This window comes from Adelges cooleyi, unplaced genomic scaffold (genome assembly GCF_023614345.1).
Source record: "Adelges cooleyi isolate 19-005CV unplaced genomic scaffold, UGA_ACOO_1.1 ACOO_flye_CR_arks_rails_tigmint_CR_PRNA_671, whole genome shotgun sequence".
Lineage (NCBI taxonomy): Eukaryota > Metazoa > Arthropoda > Insecta > Hemiptera > Adelgidae > Adelges > Adelges cooleyi.
Window position 1 is genome coordinate 269,015 of NW_026096373.1, and position 16,182 is coordinate 285,196.

Consider the following 16,182-nt stretch of genomic DNA (forward strand, 5'->3'; position numbering starts at 1 on the left):
TGTTATTTCTGTCACAAGTAACAAGACCGGATTTAGCGTTTGCAGTTAATTATGCAAGTCGTTTTCTTGCAAAACCTACAAATGCACACTGGCAAATGGTCAAGCGTATAATGCGTTATGTTAAACATACTTTATATTATGGTTTGTGTTATAAATCAGATGATAATTTATTTTTGAGTGTCTACAGCGATTCGGATTATGCCGGCGACATTCAAACACGAAGATCTACTTCGGGACATTTATTTGTTGCGGGACTTTGTACAATAGGGTGGAATTCACAACGTCAAGCATCAGTTACTCTGAGTTCAACTGAAGCTGAGTTCGTCGCTAGCTGCGAATCGATAAGAAGTTTAATTTGGTTTAAAAGATTGTTAACTGAATTAACTAATGAAAAGGGATTGTATAAACCTATTTTGTATATAGATAATCAAAGTACTATTCGTTTGATTAGGAATGCAGTTTTTCACAAGAGGTCAAAACATATTGATGTTCGTTATCATTTCATTCGGGAGAAGTTTGAAGAAGGTGTATTTGAACTGCAGTATAAAGAAACAGAAAACCAACTAGCTGATATCTTCACGAAGCCATTAGCCAAGGACAGACTTGAAAAGTTACGGTCAATCATAGGCGTGAAGAGGATCACAGAAGATTAATATAGTGTTAAGAAAATATTAATTAAGGGGGTGTGTTGGAATAATAATTAATATTCTATATACCAAGAAGTATTTCACAATATATAAATATGTTGTTTATCTGTATAATAAAAATACGTAGTTGTTAATCAGGAAATGTTATAGAAAAACAAAGTTGTTTTTGTAAGCACACGTGTATGTGTAGACGCGTGCAACCTTGTGGGTTAATATAAATAGCATTTGATCTAAGGGCTCGGGGCTCAGTATTTCTATTCAGTTTATACATATTACTAGTGTATTATTGTTTCACTGTGTTGTATATATTCTATGTATAATATATCTATTATTGTAATAACATTATTTGTGTTGAATACTTGATTATCATCTACTACTACTACTCGCACTCTGATACTATATATATGTATAGTATTACACAGTGGCGGTTCTGGCATTAAATTGTTGAGGAGGCAACAACTTTGTACCCTTATTGATAAAAAAAAGCGCAAAACCCCCCAGACCTAAAATTTCTTCATACTGGTATGCTTCCCTTTTTAACTGTAAGAGAAGACTTTTGCTTATTATCCTAGTTATTAGTTATAATCGCATTACCGGTCATCTATTAAAATAATTATCATTAAAATGTACGAACTTAAGATAAATGTATAATCATAAAAACATATGTAAATACAATTTACAAAAGATGAAATTATAATCGCAAACGATTTCCTGTATGGATGCTGCTTAATAACCACTATACTGTCATATACAGGATTCATTTTGAAAAAAAAAATAAAGCTAATAAGTATAATAATATATTAACTAATAACTTATGAAAACTAAATAAAACGCCAAATAGTAAACCGGTATCAGAATTAAGTAAAAAATATAGTGATATCAAAATTCAAATTGGGACTGCTGATAAATAATTTAGTGATAATGGGAAATGGCGTTTTGTTGTTGGCAGTGTCGGTGCTGATCATAGACCTATAAAGAAATGGACTGATAGTAGAGAGAGAGGTCCGAATATCGACATCGTTAAAAAAAGACAGAGAGTTGTTAGGTTGATCATGGAAGAAATAATATTATCATGGAGAATTAGTAATATGATAATACCCGATAACGAAATTTTTATATTGAAATATTTTAATTGATCTTGTTATAGTAATTAAATTATTAAATTTCGTTTAATCTTATAATGGTATTTCAGTGTGTCATTCGTTCATGCAAAACAAAATCAATTAAAGATTGCATCATGCATCGGTAAGTTGAGACATTATTTACTTATATTATATTTTTATACATTTGAATATTGATCATCTATATATTACTAATAGTAATATACTAATAATATATAATCAATGATTTTAATAATAATATAATTTGTTTCAAAGCTGGCCTAGAAATCATGAAATGCTTTTAAAATGGACAAATGCAATACGTATGTTTCAACCAGATTTTACTCCGACGACGCATACAAAAATATGCAGTAGTCATTTTATAGAATCTGACTATAACTTGAGCTTTACTGGTAAAAAAATGTTAAAAAAAGAAGCTGTGCCAAGTGTATTTAAACTGGGTATGTTCTTCCTTATACTTGTAATTGTTACCAAATTTATGTATTTTTTTTATAAATATAATATTGTATATACATTTTGTTAATGTTATGTGATAGTAGGTACCTATATGGAAGTAATTTTTTTTAGAGTAATTTGTTAATTAAATTTTACTTTTCTTATCTTATCTTATTTACTTATTATTTAATTTCAAACAATATATTATAGAAGTATGTAAGAAATTATTCAATGTTGAAATGGTCGAAGTCTTTGATGATGAAGAAGGAAGAAATTTACTAGAAATGCCAAGTAATTTAGAAAATATTTTGTTTTTATTTTTTTATAAATCTCAAAATAAAGCAACTTCTAATGTTTTTTTTATTTTAGTAGATGAAGAAGATATTAAAAAATCTGACTTATGTAAAATGGTAGTTACTGAAACTGGTGATGAGGTTGTGCCAAATGAACCTAGCACAAGTCACTCATTCATAACACCCCCCAAACCTAAGTATGTATTCTGTTCTTACACAATTATTGTAGTTTTTATTTAAGTGTTTTTTCCCCCAGGAAACGTAAAACTTATGTTGGTGACTTTAAATCAGTTGAAGAATTGGAGAGTCCAAATTCTCGTTTGAAGTATTGGCATGCCTCTAAAAAGATGGTCGAAGTCTTTGATGATGAAGAAGGAAGAAATTTACTAGAAATGCCAAGTAATTTAGAAAATATTTTGTTTTTTATTTTTTATAAATCTCAAAATAAAGCAACTTCTAATGTTTTTTAAAATTTTAGTAGATGAAGAAGATATTAAAAAATCTGACTTATGTAAAATGGTAGTTACTGAAACTGGTGATGAGGTTGTGCCAAATGAACTTAGCACAAGTCACTCATTCATAACACCCCCCAAACCTAAGTATGTATTCTGTTCTTACACAATTATTGTAGTTTTTATTTAAGTGTTTTTTCCCCCAGGAAACGTAAAACTTATGTTGGTGACTTTAAATCAGTTGAAGAATTGGAGAGTCCAAATTCTCGTTTGAAGTATTGGCTTGCCTCTAAAAAGACAATAACAACTCAACAACGTAAAATTAAAAATCTAAGACAGCAAAATTATCGTTTAAATCAAAAAATAAAAAATTTGGATCAGCTGATTGATCATCTGAAAGATGAAAAGAAAATTAATGAAAATTGTTTTTCATTACTCAAGGTAAATATATTATAATAATGTCAAATATATGTTAAAAAAACGTATTTTTTGTATAAAAAAATTAATTTAATTTAATTTTTATAGTTATTGCTATGTGTTAAATGGCTTGGTTGATAAGGTTACGTTCAGTGTTCAGTGTGCTATGGATTTGTTACCAAAGACAGGGCTCGGATTTTTTGCAATCCTGACATCCAATCATGAATTTAAGTATCGTTGATCCGTATCCTTTTACTGTAATATTAATGGCTCATCACAAAAAATATTCTCCTCCTTTATCTTTTTACATTACATGGTTAACTACTATATATTTTATGTTCTTCACAAAATAATTTTTAAAAATTTCATTGTACGTCTTAATTGTCAATTTTTATCCACCTAAAATATTTCTAATAAGAACCATTGATATTAAAACTGATTCTATCTCAAACATTTTTATCATTATTCCAATGACTGTGTGTATTAATTTGTTATTTTTTAGTAAAATGTGATGTCATATCCATGGCTTTTATAGATATATTTAAATATCTATAAACAGTTTCATTGAGGAACAAAACAAAATGGACCGTTGTGGATTGTTAACAGTTTCACTCGTAATACAATTTTATTTAGCGTTGAAGAACATTTTTCTAAGTATAATATTTCTTTACTCGTTTTAATAATGTATGAATAGCATCACTTCTTTGAATTTTTTAGTGAAATCAAAATAATGTTGGGGCTTTGTGTTTATATGTTTATATGTTTTAAATAAAAAATATACTATTGGTGATAAAAATAATAAAATTGTTGTGTTATGTCTATTAATTTTTATGGTTACAGTATAGTTCTTACTTTTGTTTATTTGTAAAATTATACCCTAAAGAATTTATTTATATATATGCTTTTTTTTTAAAGGAAAGTCTACCTAATGCAGAAACTGCTTTAATTATGCGACAAATTCATCATGAGTCTGGTGCATACTCTCCTGAGTTACGTACTTTTGCTCTGACATTACATTTTTACTCGCCAGCTGCATATAATTATGTACGTCAGACATTCCAAAATGCACTACCCGCCCCAAGTACCCTTAGAAAATGGTATTCATCAATTGATGGCACACCAGGTTTCACTGCCGAGTCATTAAAAGCTGTAGAAATAAAAAAAAAAGAAATGGAAGGTAAAGGGAAAAAACTTGTGTGTGCACTATTAATGGATGAAATGTACATTAAGGAAGGCATTAGTTTTAAAGGGAATAGGTTATCGGGATATGTTAATTATGGAACTGGTACTGACAATTGCGATAGCTTACCGAAAGCAACCCAAGCACTTGTTTTTATGCTTGTTGCCATTAATTCAAATTGGAAAGTACCAGTTGGCTATTTCCTCATTAACGGCATAGGGGCAACTGAAAAAGCCAATTTGATTAATTTATGTATTGGATTTGTAAATCAAACTGGAGTTCAAGTTAAAACTTTAACTTTTGATGGAACTGCATCAAATTTTTCTATGGCTAAGTGTTTAGGAGCAGATTTATCAATGCCAAATCCTAAGCCATTTTTTAAGCACGAAGAGTCAGGGATGGTTGTCCATATAATACTGGATGCTGCCCATATGTTGAAATTATGTCGCAATACATTAGGCGATTTAAAGGTATTATATACCGAAAAACTTGAACCTGTAAAGTGGTTATTTTTTGAAAACTTAGTGAGAATACAGGAAGAGATTGGCCTTCATGCAGGCACTAAAATTCGTAGTAGGCATATTCAATACCATAAAGAAAAAATGAAAGTGCGTTTAGCGGCTCAAACTTTTAGTTCAAGCGTGGCAGACGCTCTACAGTATTGTTCTGTACGTTTAAAATTAAAGTCTTTCGAAAAATGTGAAGCAACCATTATATTTTGTAATAGGATTAACAATATCTTTGATTTTTTAAATACAAGAAATTTTTTGAGTAAAGCGCAGTTCAAAAAACCACTTCGTAAACAAAATGAAATTGAGGTGTTTAATTTTATTGATGACTCAATTAATTATTTGCAATCCCTAAAATGTAATACTATGAAGCATATAAATAATGAAATACAAACAATTTCTATCTTAAAGTCTACTCGGAAGACTGGCTTTGTCGGTTTAATTATTACCTTAAAAAGTATAAAAAACATATTTATAGATACTCTCATAACAAATGATCTTGACTTTTTGTTAACCTATAAACTAAGTCAAGATCATTTGGAAATGTTTTTTTCTGCAATTCGGGCTAGAGGTGGGTTTAATAATAATCCAACTGCTTTAAATTTTGAAAGTGCGTATAAGCGTTTATTAGTTCATACTGAAATTATGACTTCTTCAGGAGCTAATTGTCTAGTTATGGACTTAACAAAAATTCTGTGGGTCAGCAGTGCTACTCCAAATATGTCTCAACAAAAAAAATCTGATATTTATGTAGATATGTTGTGCGCAGAAATAACGGATGACGACCTAAATATATGTGGCGATAACAATTTTGATGTTTTACAACAAGCAGTTGATGATGTTGTTGAATATATAGCTGGCTACATTGCTCGAAAGTTACGCAAAAAAATTATATGTAATAAATGCACTGCTGCTTTAGTTAGAGGTCAAAGTGAAACAGAATCACTAATAAGTATCAAAACCCGTGGTGGATTAATATATCCATCAGTGGACACTATTTATTTATGTAAAGTTGGTGAAAAAATTTTTAAAATGTACAAAAATGAACTTTCAACAATACCAAATAATTTAATAAATTTTCTAATTATAAAAGCCACCTCCCAAATTAATTTTAACAACATTTTCGTATCCCTAAATACACATATTTTTAATCAAGACCCAATAAATAACCATCTACTACAACTCATCCATTTAATATTCCAAAGTTATTTTAGAGTCCGGGTCCATTATTATACGTTAGGTGAAAGTCAGCCAAAAAATCGCATTAGGTCTCACTTAACAAAAACTATTCACTTTAAAAACCAGTAAAATGTATTGTTCCTTATTTTATATTTTTTTATTATTATTACCTATTATTATTTATCATTATTTTTTGTATAATTATTAAACTTTGTGATTTTTTTATTATTATTATTACCCATTATTATTTTTTGTATTATTATTAAACTTTGTGATTTTTTTTTATATTTATTATATTTTGGTCGTAACTTGAAAAAGAAACAAATAAGTAGTGATTTTATAATACCTAGTGAATTTGTTTAAACTTAGATGCAGATCTGTGATACAATAAATTGTCTATTGAGTTTGTAAAGAAAAACTGTTTTTCAAAACATACTTACACGTTCTATAAAAAGTAAAACAGAATGTTCATTGATAAAATTTGAATGAAATTGTAATGGTTTTTAAATATTTATTAACGATATACTATATACATATCTATTTAAAACAATACATCATACGAAAGCATTGGATACCCGACAAAATAATGAAATACATATCCTTAAATGTTTTACAACTTCGCATAACACAATAATAACTAATAATTAAATAAGATTTAATTATTATATATTTCCATTTGGTGTATTGTCATATATATATTTAAATTATTATTATTCCATGTCTTTTCAATTTTTATTCCATGGTCAACCTAACAACCATCTATCTCTTTCTAACGTTGTTCATAACGCGGCTGCATAGGCGGGGTGTGTGGGAGGCGCAGTCCATATCTTTATAGGTCTATGGTGCTGATGTACATGCTGAATGTCTATGTCCCATTTCTTCCCCAAGATAAGAACGATCATCGGTCAGTTGCCCACAAAGGCAATATTTTTGTGTCGCCTCTCGCAGAGAATTGCGCATGCGCTATTCGTATTATTTTATGTATGTGTGTGTGTGTATGTTGTGAACACAACAACATGACGTGAGACATTAGCGGCAGCCGCCTCCGCCGGCTGCCCTTATGCCACGTGAGTAACAACAGGCAGCGGCCGGCGGACGGCGGCTGTTGCTTTCAGACGGTCACCGCTGATACGGAGAGACGTTATTTCAAATTCTTAAATTTTTTTTTTCGCTTTCAAAAATTATTGTTCATATACATTTTTTTCAATATTTTCGATTGAAAATATTTAATGTAAACCAAAATATCTCATCATAATAACAATATTAAGTACATAGTTTCCTCAATTTTCAAGGGAGGCACCGCCTCCCTTGCCTCCCCGGGAAAACCGCCACTGGTATTACAACAAGAATCACAATCGCGAAGCGGATGTCGCATCTTGTTAAATCGACAGAATCTATTTAAAATGGCTGATTTAGAACGGATTATATACGACTGTATTGCAAGGCATACGGCTAACACTATGGATAAAGTGATAAAGCAAATGGAAATAACGTTCAAATATTATGAGGGCAGATTTTTGCCTACTGTCGAAATAACTAAATCAAAGTTATTGGCTTACGTCAATGAGGTTCTAAATGTCACTATAACTACAACAATAGAATCGTTGAACGAAACCAATTTTATTAGTGTAATAAAACGATTTGCTGCTTATTAATTGACTGATATGTGGATGAAAAAATTAAGCATGCGAATTGATACGGTAAATGTATTATAAAAATTATTTTCAAATAAATAAATAGATTTTTAAAAATTACTTCAAGAGTCTTCTATGACTTTCCGGAACTTTTTCAAAAATTCCTGAACTCTGTTGAAATATTTAGTACATTCTTGAAGAGCGTATATAGTGTGAATAGTGAATGGGATGTAAGTAGCAAAGTTCTGGTAGCACTGGTTGTTGTAAAAAAAGGGTAATGATGAAACATGAGTCGTAGGAATGGGATTTATAGCTTGTTCAGTATATACGCGTTTAGTATTATCTAATAAAAATATGATCTTACAGTATTATCAGTAAAATGTATTATTATATGCATGTAGTTTAATAAAATAGTTATGATAATTACATTTCATATTTATATTATACAGGGTGATCCAACTAACGTGAGACACTCATTTTCTCTGAAAATATGAATATTTTGAGAATTTTTTTTTCCCTAAACTTTTAGGTACATATTTTACTACGTCATACTTTAACAACACTGTTAGGTACTATATTATGTTCATTTACATTTTATTTTGTATCTTTTAAGGTTCTGTACATAAATAAACAGAGGTACACTACAAACTATAAGTAGGTAATACTATTTCGGTCGATATACAGTATAGTATGCCCGTAGACAAGACACAAGAAAGTCAGTTCAGAACAGTTGTTTGAATGAACTAATCTTTGTCTCAAAAATTGTACCGTCTTCATTATTTAAGTAAGTAGTACTATCAAGCTTTAAATGTTGTAATAGCGCATTAAATCAGAAATGGCGAGATTTTTAATTTGTATAATAAGTATTGCGATACTATATTATATTTTCCTATATCTTAAGTTCAAACAATTTAATATCTTGTACTTACAAGATACAAATATTTTATAGTTTTCTAATATTGTACAATAACAAAAGTTAGTATGTTTTCAAAAAGATAATGTCATAATATTGATATTATTTTCAAAAAAAATAAATGTGCAGGAGTAGGGTAACCTAGTTAAAAATTTGGCGAATAGAGTAGATTTTAAGTACGATTCCCAATTTGCTATACAATTAAAATAATTTCAGAGAATCTAAGAAATATTGTCAAACTAGAAAAAAAAATTAGCAACATTATAATATATATCAAAATTTCAAATACTTCTTAAAATAAAAACATACTCATCTCCGCACGTCGGAAGTGACTGCGACTAATATGAACTGTTTTTATATTTATTATTATTTGCAGACAAAAATGAAAATTATCTGGATTTTAGTATCATTTATCTTAGTAAATGTTTTGGCTGACGGTTTGAGTAATTATTTTATTTTAAGCTACATCAGACAGTTAACAATCTAAAAAAATAATAATATTTAACTCTCCTTTACAGAGGATTCTAAGGAGGATTATAGGCAGCAAGTTTTTATGGCTAGTCGGTAACATTTTGTTTTCTCACTAATTAGATTTTAAGTTTGTAATTAATATTTTTTAAATAATTTACTATAGATAAAGAAATCAAGAGAGCTTCTGAATATAAAAAGAAACATGGAAGTAAGATATATCAAAAAATAACAAACTAATATAATAAAATTATAGTTGTGTTATATTTACCTGATCGTCAAACGATTTATAAATTAACAATTATAGTTTCGATGATCTGTTCAGATTAATAGTGTACGAGGTGTTGTACCGAACAATATGTGTAATCAATTATATTTAAACTTAAAATACCGGTCTAATTTACTTAAAGCACACTTGCCTATAGCCAGTAATCGTTTAACAGGGGAAGTAGCGTTAAGTTAATGGTCATCGCTTGAAGCATGGTGTTATTTTGTTCTGATGATATTTATATCTATTATGAATTTATTTAAAACTTTTTTTTGTTCATTCTAGGTGGACTGGAAAATTTGATTAAAACACTGGTTCGTCAGAATCGTTCATTGGGTAGTAATAATTGTATAACAATAATAAAAACAAATTAAACTTGCTAGTAGAAAAAATTATTAAAATTTTTTTCGAAAATTGCAATATAAATTCACATTTAAGCAAAACTATTAGTAATGGAAATCTTAAATTTTAATCTAACATTTAAACGGAATCTTTATGAAAGCGAGTTTGATAATAGCTGTTTTGTCTATTGCATTCAATCGTTATAATTCACTCATACATCTGCTTCGATTCAGCTATTATGTTTTCATATTGTTTCCACACTATATTATAATCGAGCTAAGCACTTTTTTTTTCCATGTTAACTGTGCACATATTTTTACCACCACCATCTAATTTAAAACAGGACATAAAAAAATAAAATCCAACGTCTTTAATTTGTGTAATGTTTGTTTCAGACGAATTAAATATGATGATCGCTATGCCGGGTAATCATTTTCGTTGCATTTTACGGAAATATTTCCACATAACATTTTTTTTTTTTTTGATATTCATAAAGTGTACAGTGTTTTCGTATTTATTTCAGAAAATATGCACCCTGACCAACTGCAGAGTAACCACATTTTTACATACAATTCCGTACACAGGTTAATATAGTTTATAATGATATTCTTTTGTTTAAAACTGTAGGAGGCGCATATCTACAGTTGATATTGCGATATGAAACACTGTATATATTACGTAAGTATAATATTTAAGTCCTCAAGTAAAACTATGAAAACTCTGTTTAAATTTAAGCCATATAAAGCTATTGGTTGTTTGCTTAAGGCTCGACGACCGCTCGAAATAAGATTCAAACCTTTTATTCAAACGTCGCTATCAAAAAAAAAAATTAATGTTTACAGAAAGTATTTTGTATTGATTAATTGATCTAATCACTTTCAGTTTTAGAGTGAGTGTGTTAGATGAAACACTATAAAAACCGGTTTTTATTTCGGCATACATTTTTGATATTCTATATTTTTGTTGTAGCTATTCCTGAGCCTGAGCCAAGACAAGGTCTTTTAGAAAACCCGTTGAAGCACTTATGTAATTATGAATTTATTCGATAACAGCATAGAGCTTTTGACTTGTGTTAAAAATCCAATTCGCTTTTTTTCACATCATAATTACAATAAAGTATACTTTTATAGTTGGTGAGAGAAAGCGAGATATAATACAATATATTTAACAATTACTATGTTTACGTTGATCTTTTGAACGGCCTTTTAGCCTTAAAAGTACCTTTAATGTACATTTTCTGAGTTAATAACTCACACTACACGAAGATGCTAAAGTGTATTGTAAGTTCTTTGAGTTTCGAGTATAGGAAGAATACATTTTTTCAATATTCAATACAGCTAATGACAGGTTGTATAAAAATAATTAGCAATACAGCGTTTTATTGAAAAGTAATAACATTATGTATCAAATGATTTAATTTTTGTTTTAATATTTTACTGACACGGTTATTTAGTTCACTCTGAAGCTACTAAAGAGTTAACTTTGGACGAACTTGGAAAAGCTAGAAGAGAATATACTGGAAAAGCTGTGGAAAATATAATTAGCAGTGGATTGAAGTACCTTGAAGGTAAATATTAATATGGAATTGCTTTTTATTGTTCTCCAACATGTCTTTTTTACTGTGGCCAACATATTATTTTTTAACAATTAACTTGGCATGTGATGGCTAGAATATATTTTAAAGTGACATTGAAAATTAGTCGGTAAATTTGATCTTCCAATAACATTCCAATTTCATTTTTTCAATATGAAATAATTTTAGTTTTTTATAATATCAATTACCAAACAATAACTATGGGACTTATTAAATGTATTTTATTTGATTTCGATGAATAATATACAACAACAAAATAAACTAGGTCAGGTAAAATTGGCATATTAAAATAAAACAATTTTTTTATGTTTAATAAAGATGGACAAGAAAAACAATTCAACGATATCCACGTTTGTCGTTTGATAGCGTTGTACACAAATACTGAACTCCTCAAAAATTTAAAAGATTATGTAAAACATGCCGAGATTGACGATTCCGGACTTTGCAAATTAACCTCTACATCTTTAATTTGGGACAAAACTTCCTACTACAAACAGTTTGGAGATCAAATTTTTCTTGTATCTGAAGGTGAAGAGACACTACTCTTGAAACCTGCTTCTTCGTAGTTTTCGGCCTTCAAGACCATACTGACGACAAACATATACCACGCCATATTTCTCTATCTCCATCTATTATAGACCAAGAATCTAGAAATAACTAATCCCTATACACTCAGCATTTGTTTTTATAACAAACAAAATTACATACATTTTATAGTAATATCGTTAGTAATTAAAATTGTTTTTTCTCACCACAATAATATACAAATTTGTTAATTAATTGTCTATTGCATTTTATCTCTATATCATTTTATGTCTAACAAACATTTTAATTTATTGTTGCCTTTGTGTTTTTTATTCTAGCCCTCTTTTTTTTTCATTCCTAGAATCGCCATTGTATTTAATAAGTAGTTTCACCCAGCCTTTAAAACATGTGTAATTTGTACTGAATTATACTGTACTTGGTTTGGACAAATCTTTTTTTTTTAAGTTATCTACTAATAATTTTTATTCCGGATAACAAAATGTAGAAAATTATACCGGGAAAACTTCAGGTTTTGTAAGCGTATTTATTTACTAAATAAAAAAATAATAAACAAAATGAAATAGCATTTAAAGTATCTATACAAAATTAGATAAGGTATAAATTGTAACAATACAACAGGAAAATAATACATATTATTCAAAACAAACACAACTAAGCATCTTACATAAATCAATTTCAACACGTCTTTTTTGTAGAAAAATGCTCATTTGTTATTAAGACAATTGATAAAATTAAACCGCATCAAAAACGACATTCTAAAATTCTAAGGAAAAATAGAAAACACAATGTACTTATTTAAAGGAATTATAAAAATCAATACAAGAAGCTCAACGGTACTGTGTAGGTCGCTAATTTCTTACAATACAAGCTGTTTGTGTCATGATTTGAACATTTTTTTTAATTTTTATACCTCATATGTATTTAATTAAATGTTGAGTGATGATGTTCTTTTGTGCCATAATAGTTTTCTGAGAATTTGAAAAATCAACGAGCAATGTCCAAATGAGTACCATCAAATAGTTTAGACATGTAGTTTTTGAAAACAAAAAGGTCAAGCATACCTTCGTACTCATTCCCATCCGAATCGTTCACTTCAATTCCATGCCGTCTTGCCAATTTTTTGGATGCGGGATGCGCCCCGTTCACGTACGTATTAAATATTAATTACATCTAATAATCGTTTATTTGGTAAGTATCTTGGCTTTAGTGGTTCGCTCCGGAACAAGCTGGCCGCTAGACCTGCCTACTCCCTACAGATAGGATTTGTATGTTTTGTTGTATTAGGCGAAGATGGTTCGATCGTACACGGATAACTCTCAAAATTAGTACAGAATGTAGAATTAGTAATAGCCTACTTACAGGGCTTAAAGTGGGAAAAAATTACAGGGGGGACTAATGTCTCCATATAGTTTTAAGCGTTCCATATTATATAATTTTATGAATAATGTCTAATGCGTATAGTATAGGTATGTAATATAGAAAGAGTGATTGTGTAACATACTCATCCCACTTTTATCCCTGAATAATGTTCAAATTTGTAATTTGTTTCATACAAAATTTAAACCACAAATAATACAACATTTTTTTAAGAATAACTCGTGTTTTATACAAATTTAACATTTTGAAAGAGAATATTTTTTCTTATAATAGTAAGTTGTAAGTAGTGGTTGTCTTTTAAGAAAACTAAAAAAATCACCCAAACAAAAAATATATACATCATAAAAATGTAGTGTTTTTAGTGCTTTAAATTGTACAAGAAAAAATTCAAATTCTATGCATAGTGGGGTGAGCATGCTTAAAAAAATCACACATTCACACTTAACCTATATATATATATATATATATATATATATATATATATATATGTTATCACTTATGGGCTAATCGTATACCTATTTATCACAATATAGCCATTGTTGTTAAGTAATGAATGTTAGAAATCTTTAAGTACTGCTGTGGCACGAATTATAGCTGCCAAGCTACATTCAGCTGATGTTGAACGTATAATATCATATTATAACGTATTGAAAACTTGTAAGACATCTTCTTTATCTCCAGAAACTATCAAAAATTCAATGTATATAAAAATAAATATGCCTGCTGTAACTGAATTCGATCCACAACCTGCAGTATTATAATGGTTAAATAGTAAAAAAAGGCATTCAAAAGTTCATACACTGGGTAGACAACAGGAATGATACGAATGTGTCTTCCCTGAAGCCAAATTAAAGGGTGATGAACCGTCGTTGTTCAGCAATAAAGTTTCGTTTTAACTACATATTTTATAAAAAATATGCATTCAGCATTGTTATGATTTTAATTAATAGAAAGTTAAGTTCAAGTTTTTATTATAACATGCTATTTAATTTCGTTTATTTTGATTAAAAAATAAGTATTTTGCTGTTTTATTTAATTTCATTGTTAAATTATTATATACATATAATACATATATGTAATACATTCCTTTTTCTAAGACAGTAGCGAGAATACAATTAAGTGTGCAGTCCGAAATTTTACAAATAATAGGTCTGCTTAAGACTTGGCCAGTTTCTGAATGAAATATGACCTTTCTGAATGAGGCATTAAATAGACTTTTCCGCATTGTAAATACCACCACTTTAATTGGTTAATTTTTTCAAAAGGGGATCTGAACCTTTTCCTTTTTTTCTGAGTTCTCTTCTTCCCATCACCCACATAACTCCTATGTGAGTACATTTGATAATGATGTTTCAGAAACTGGCCAAGTCTTAAGCAATACAAATAAAATAGCAGTGTTGCTCATGAAAGTAGGAGTGAAGTGTGGTTATGAACTAAAGAAATAGCAGACTTGGCCACAATGTAGATATCACTACTTTATTAGGCCGACATTTTTGGGAAGGGGTCTGAAACTTGGTCTTTTTTCACGATTAGGTTTTTGTTGGGGATTAATACTACGCGACGAACTTTGATTAAACCAATTATAATTTTCGGCTAGCCTAATGTACCAATAATAATAATTATGAAAATTTAGAGTTTCTAAGGACTGTAGCGTACTAATACTCTTCTATACTATTTAACTGTAACATTAAAATAACAGTCTTTTTTTATTCCGATATTTTCCAACATTCATACATAATTTGTTTTTTAATCATTTATATTCGACTCACTGCTCATCGTTCCTTTATCTTATATTGCATTTTATTATTGGTCCCAAAATCAATCTCCCAGTTTGTTCTTTTGATTTTTATCATTGTTTTAGAATATAACTAATTTAAGTAAGTAATTGGTTGCCAAAGTGTGAATCGGACATTTGAAAAATAAACTTATTAATAAAATCATTATATTTCAATACAGAAAAACATGTATATTATTATGATTTACGAATTGAAACAGTGAACAATATCAAGTACATTTGGTGTGTATTGATAATTACATATTATACTATGTTGAATATAAAGTAAAATTGCGATTTATGACAATACAATTTCTATATATCAATAACTGAAGTGAGTTTGACATCTTGACTATAGTCATCCTTGAGTTTCCAGAAACTATTTTCAATCTTCCTGTACAATGTAACTTTTCCAGAAACGTCAATAATATGACAATCATGGTGCCCGCCATTTATAACGTCAATGCTAAAATCTATGCGGTATGTTGGGATTTTTCCTGATAAGTAAGATGCTATTAAAAGACATATCTGATGATTGTCAAATCCAGTGTGGGATCCACCTGTGAAAAATAAATTTCTAACATATTATATCATAGCATAACATATTTTAATCACAGAGTAAAAATATGTAGAGCTGTGACATCATAATATAATGCCATGTACTCAGCAACGAAGTAAGCATGTATTTAACGACGAAGTGTGAATCACTGCACAGTATAATTTATAATAACATGAACAGATCAATAGATAAATTGGTGTTTCATATTAAATAATATGATAATTAGACAACTGATAAGTTATATGATTTGTATGGCATAGTTGCAGTAGTGAAACAAATTAAAAACTGGTATTAGACAAAAGCAATTCTGTCATTCTGACCACACTGCATCTCGCCTCTCGCTTACTTAATAATATTTTACTTATTGTGACACTCTGTGTTAATTGTTATACATACTTTCGACTTCCTTAAGTAAACGACTTAAAGATGGGTTAGTAACAGTTCTTCTGGCATTTGCCATAGTAATCAAAGTCT

The 16,182-nt window shown here is 29.1% G+C and overlaps 2 protein-coding genes across 4 annotated transcripts; both read left to right on the plus strand.

Moving 5' to 3' along the window:
• Positions 1–1,786: 1,786 nt before the first annotated feature.
• LOC126845113 (uncharacterized) lies at positions 1,787–3,881 on the plus strand. Of its 3 annotated transcripts, none has more exons than XM_050583672.1 (8): positions 1,787–1,892; positions 2,024–2,208; positions 2,414–2,494; positions 2,573–2,693; positions 2,753–2,895; positions 2,978–3,095; positions 3,155–3,389; positions 3,474–3,881. In XM_050583672.1, exons 1-8 carry the CDS (start codon positions 1,828–1,830, stop codon positions 3,501–3,503), a joined length of 978 nt encoding a protein of 325 aa, XP_050439629.1. In that variant the 5' UTR covers positions 1,787–1,827; the 3' UTR covers positions 3,504–3,881. The 3 variants fall into 3 exon arrangements, with proteins under 3 accessions (XP_050439629.1, XP_050439627.1, XP_050439628.1); XM_050583670.1 differs by having other exon boundaries at positions 2,975–3,095; positions 3,474–3,879; XM_050583671.1 differs by having other exon boundaries at positions 2,576–2,693; positions 2,975–3,095; positions 3,474–3,879.
• A 4,681-nt stretch (positions 3,882–8,562) lies between these two features.
• Positions 8,563–12,197, plus strand: LOC126845110 (uncharacterized). The gene is made up of 11 exons (XM_050583669.1): positions 8,563–8,651; positions 9,157–9,223; positions 9,299–9,340; positions 9,415–9,459; positions 9,802–9,852; positions 10,254–10,283; positions 10,382–10,408; positions 10,486–10,536; positions 10,828–10,884; positions 11,312–11,425; positions 11,771–12,197. Exons 2-11 carry the CDS (start codon positions 9,163–9,165, stop codon positions 12,016–12,018), a joined length of 726 nt encoding a protein of 241 aa, XP_050439626.1. The 5' UTR covers positions 8,563–8,651; positions 9,157–9,162; the 3' UTR covers positions 12,019–12,197.
• The last annotated feature ends 3,985 nt before the right edge of the window (positions 12,198–16,182 follow it).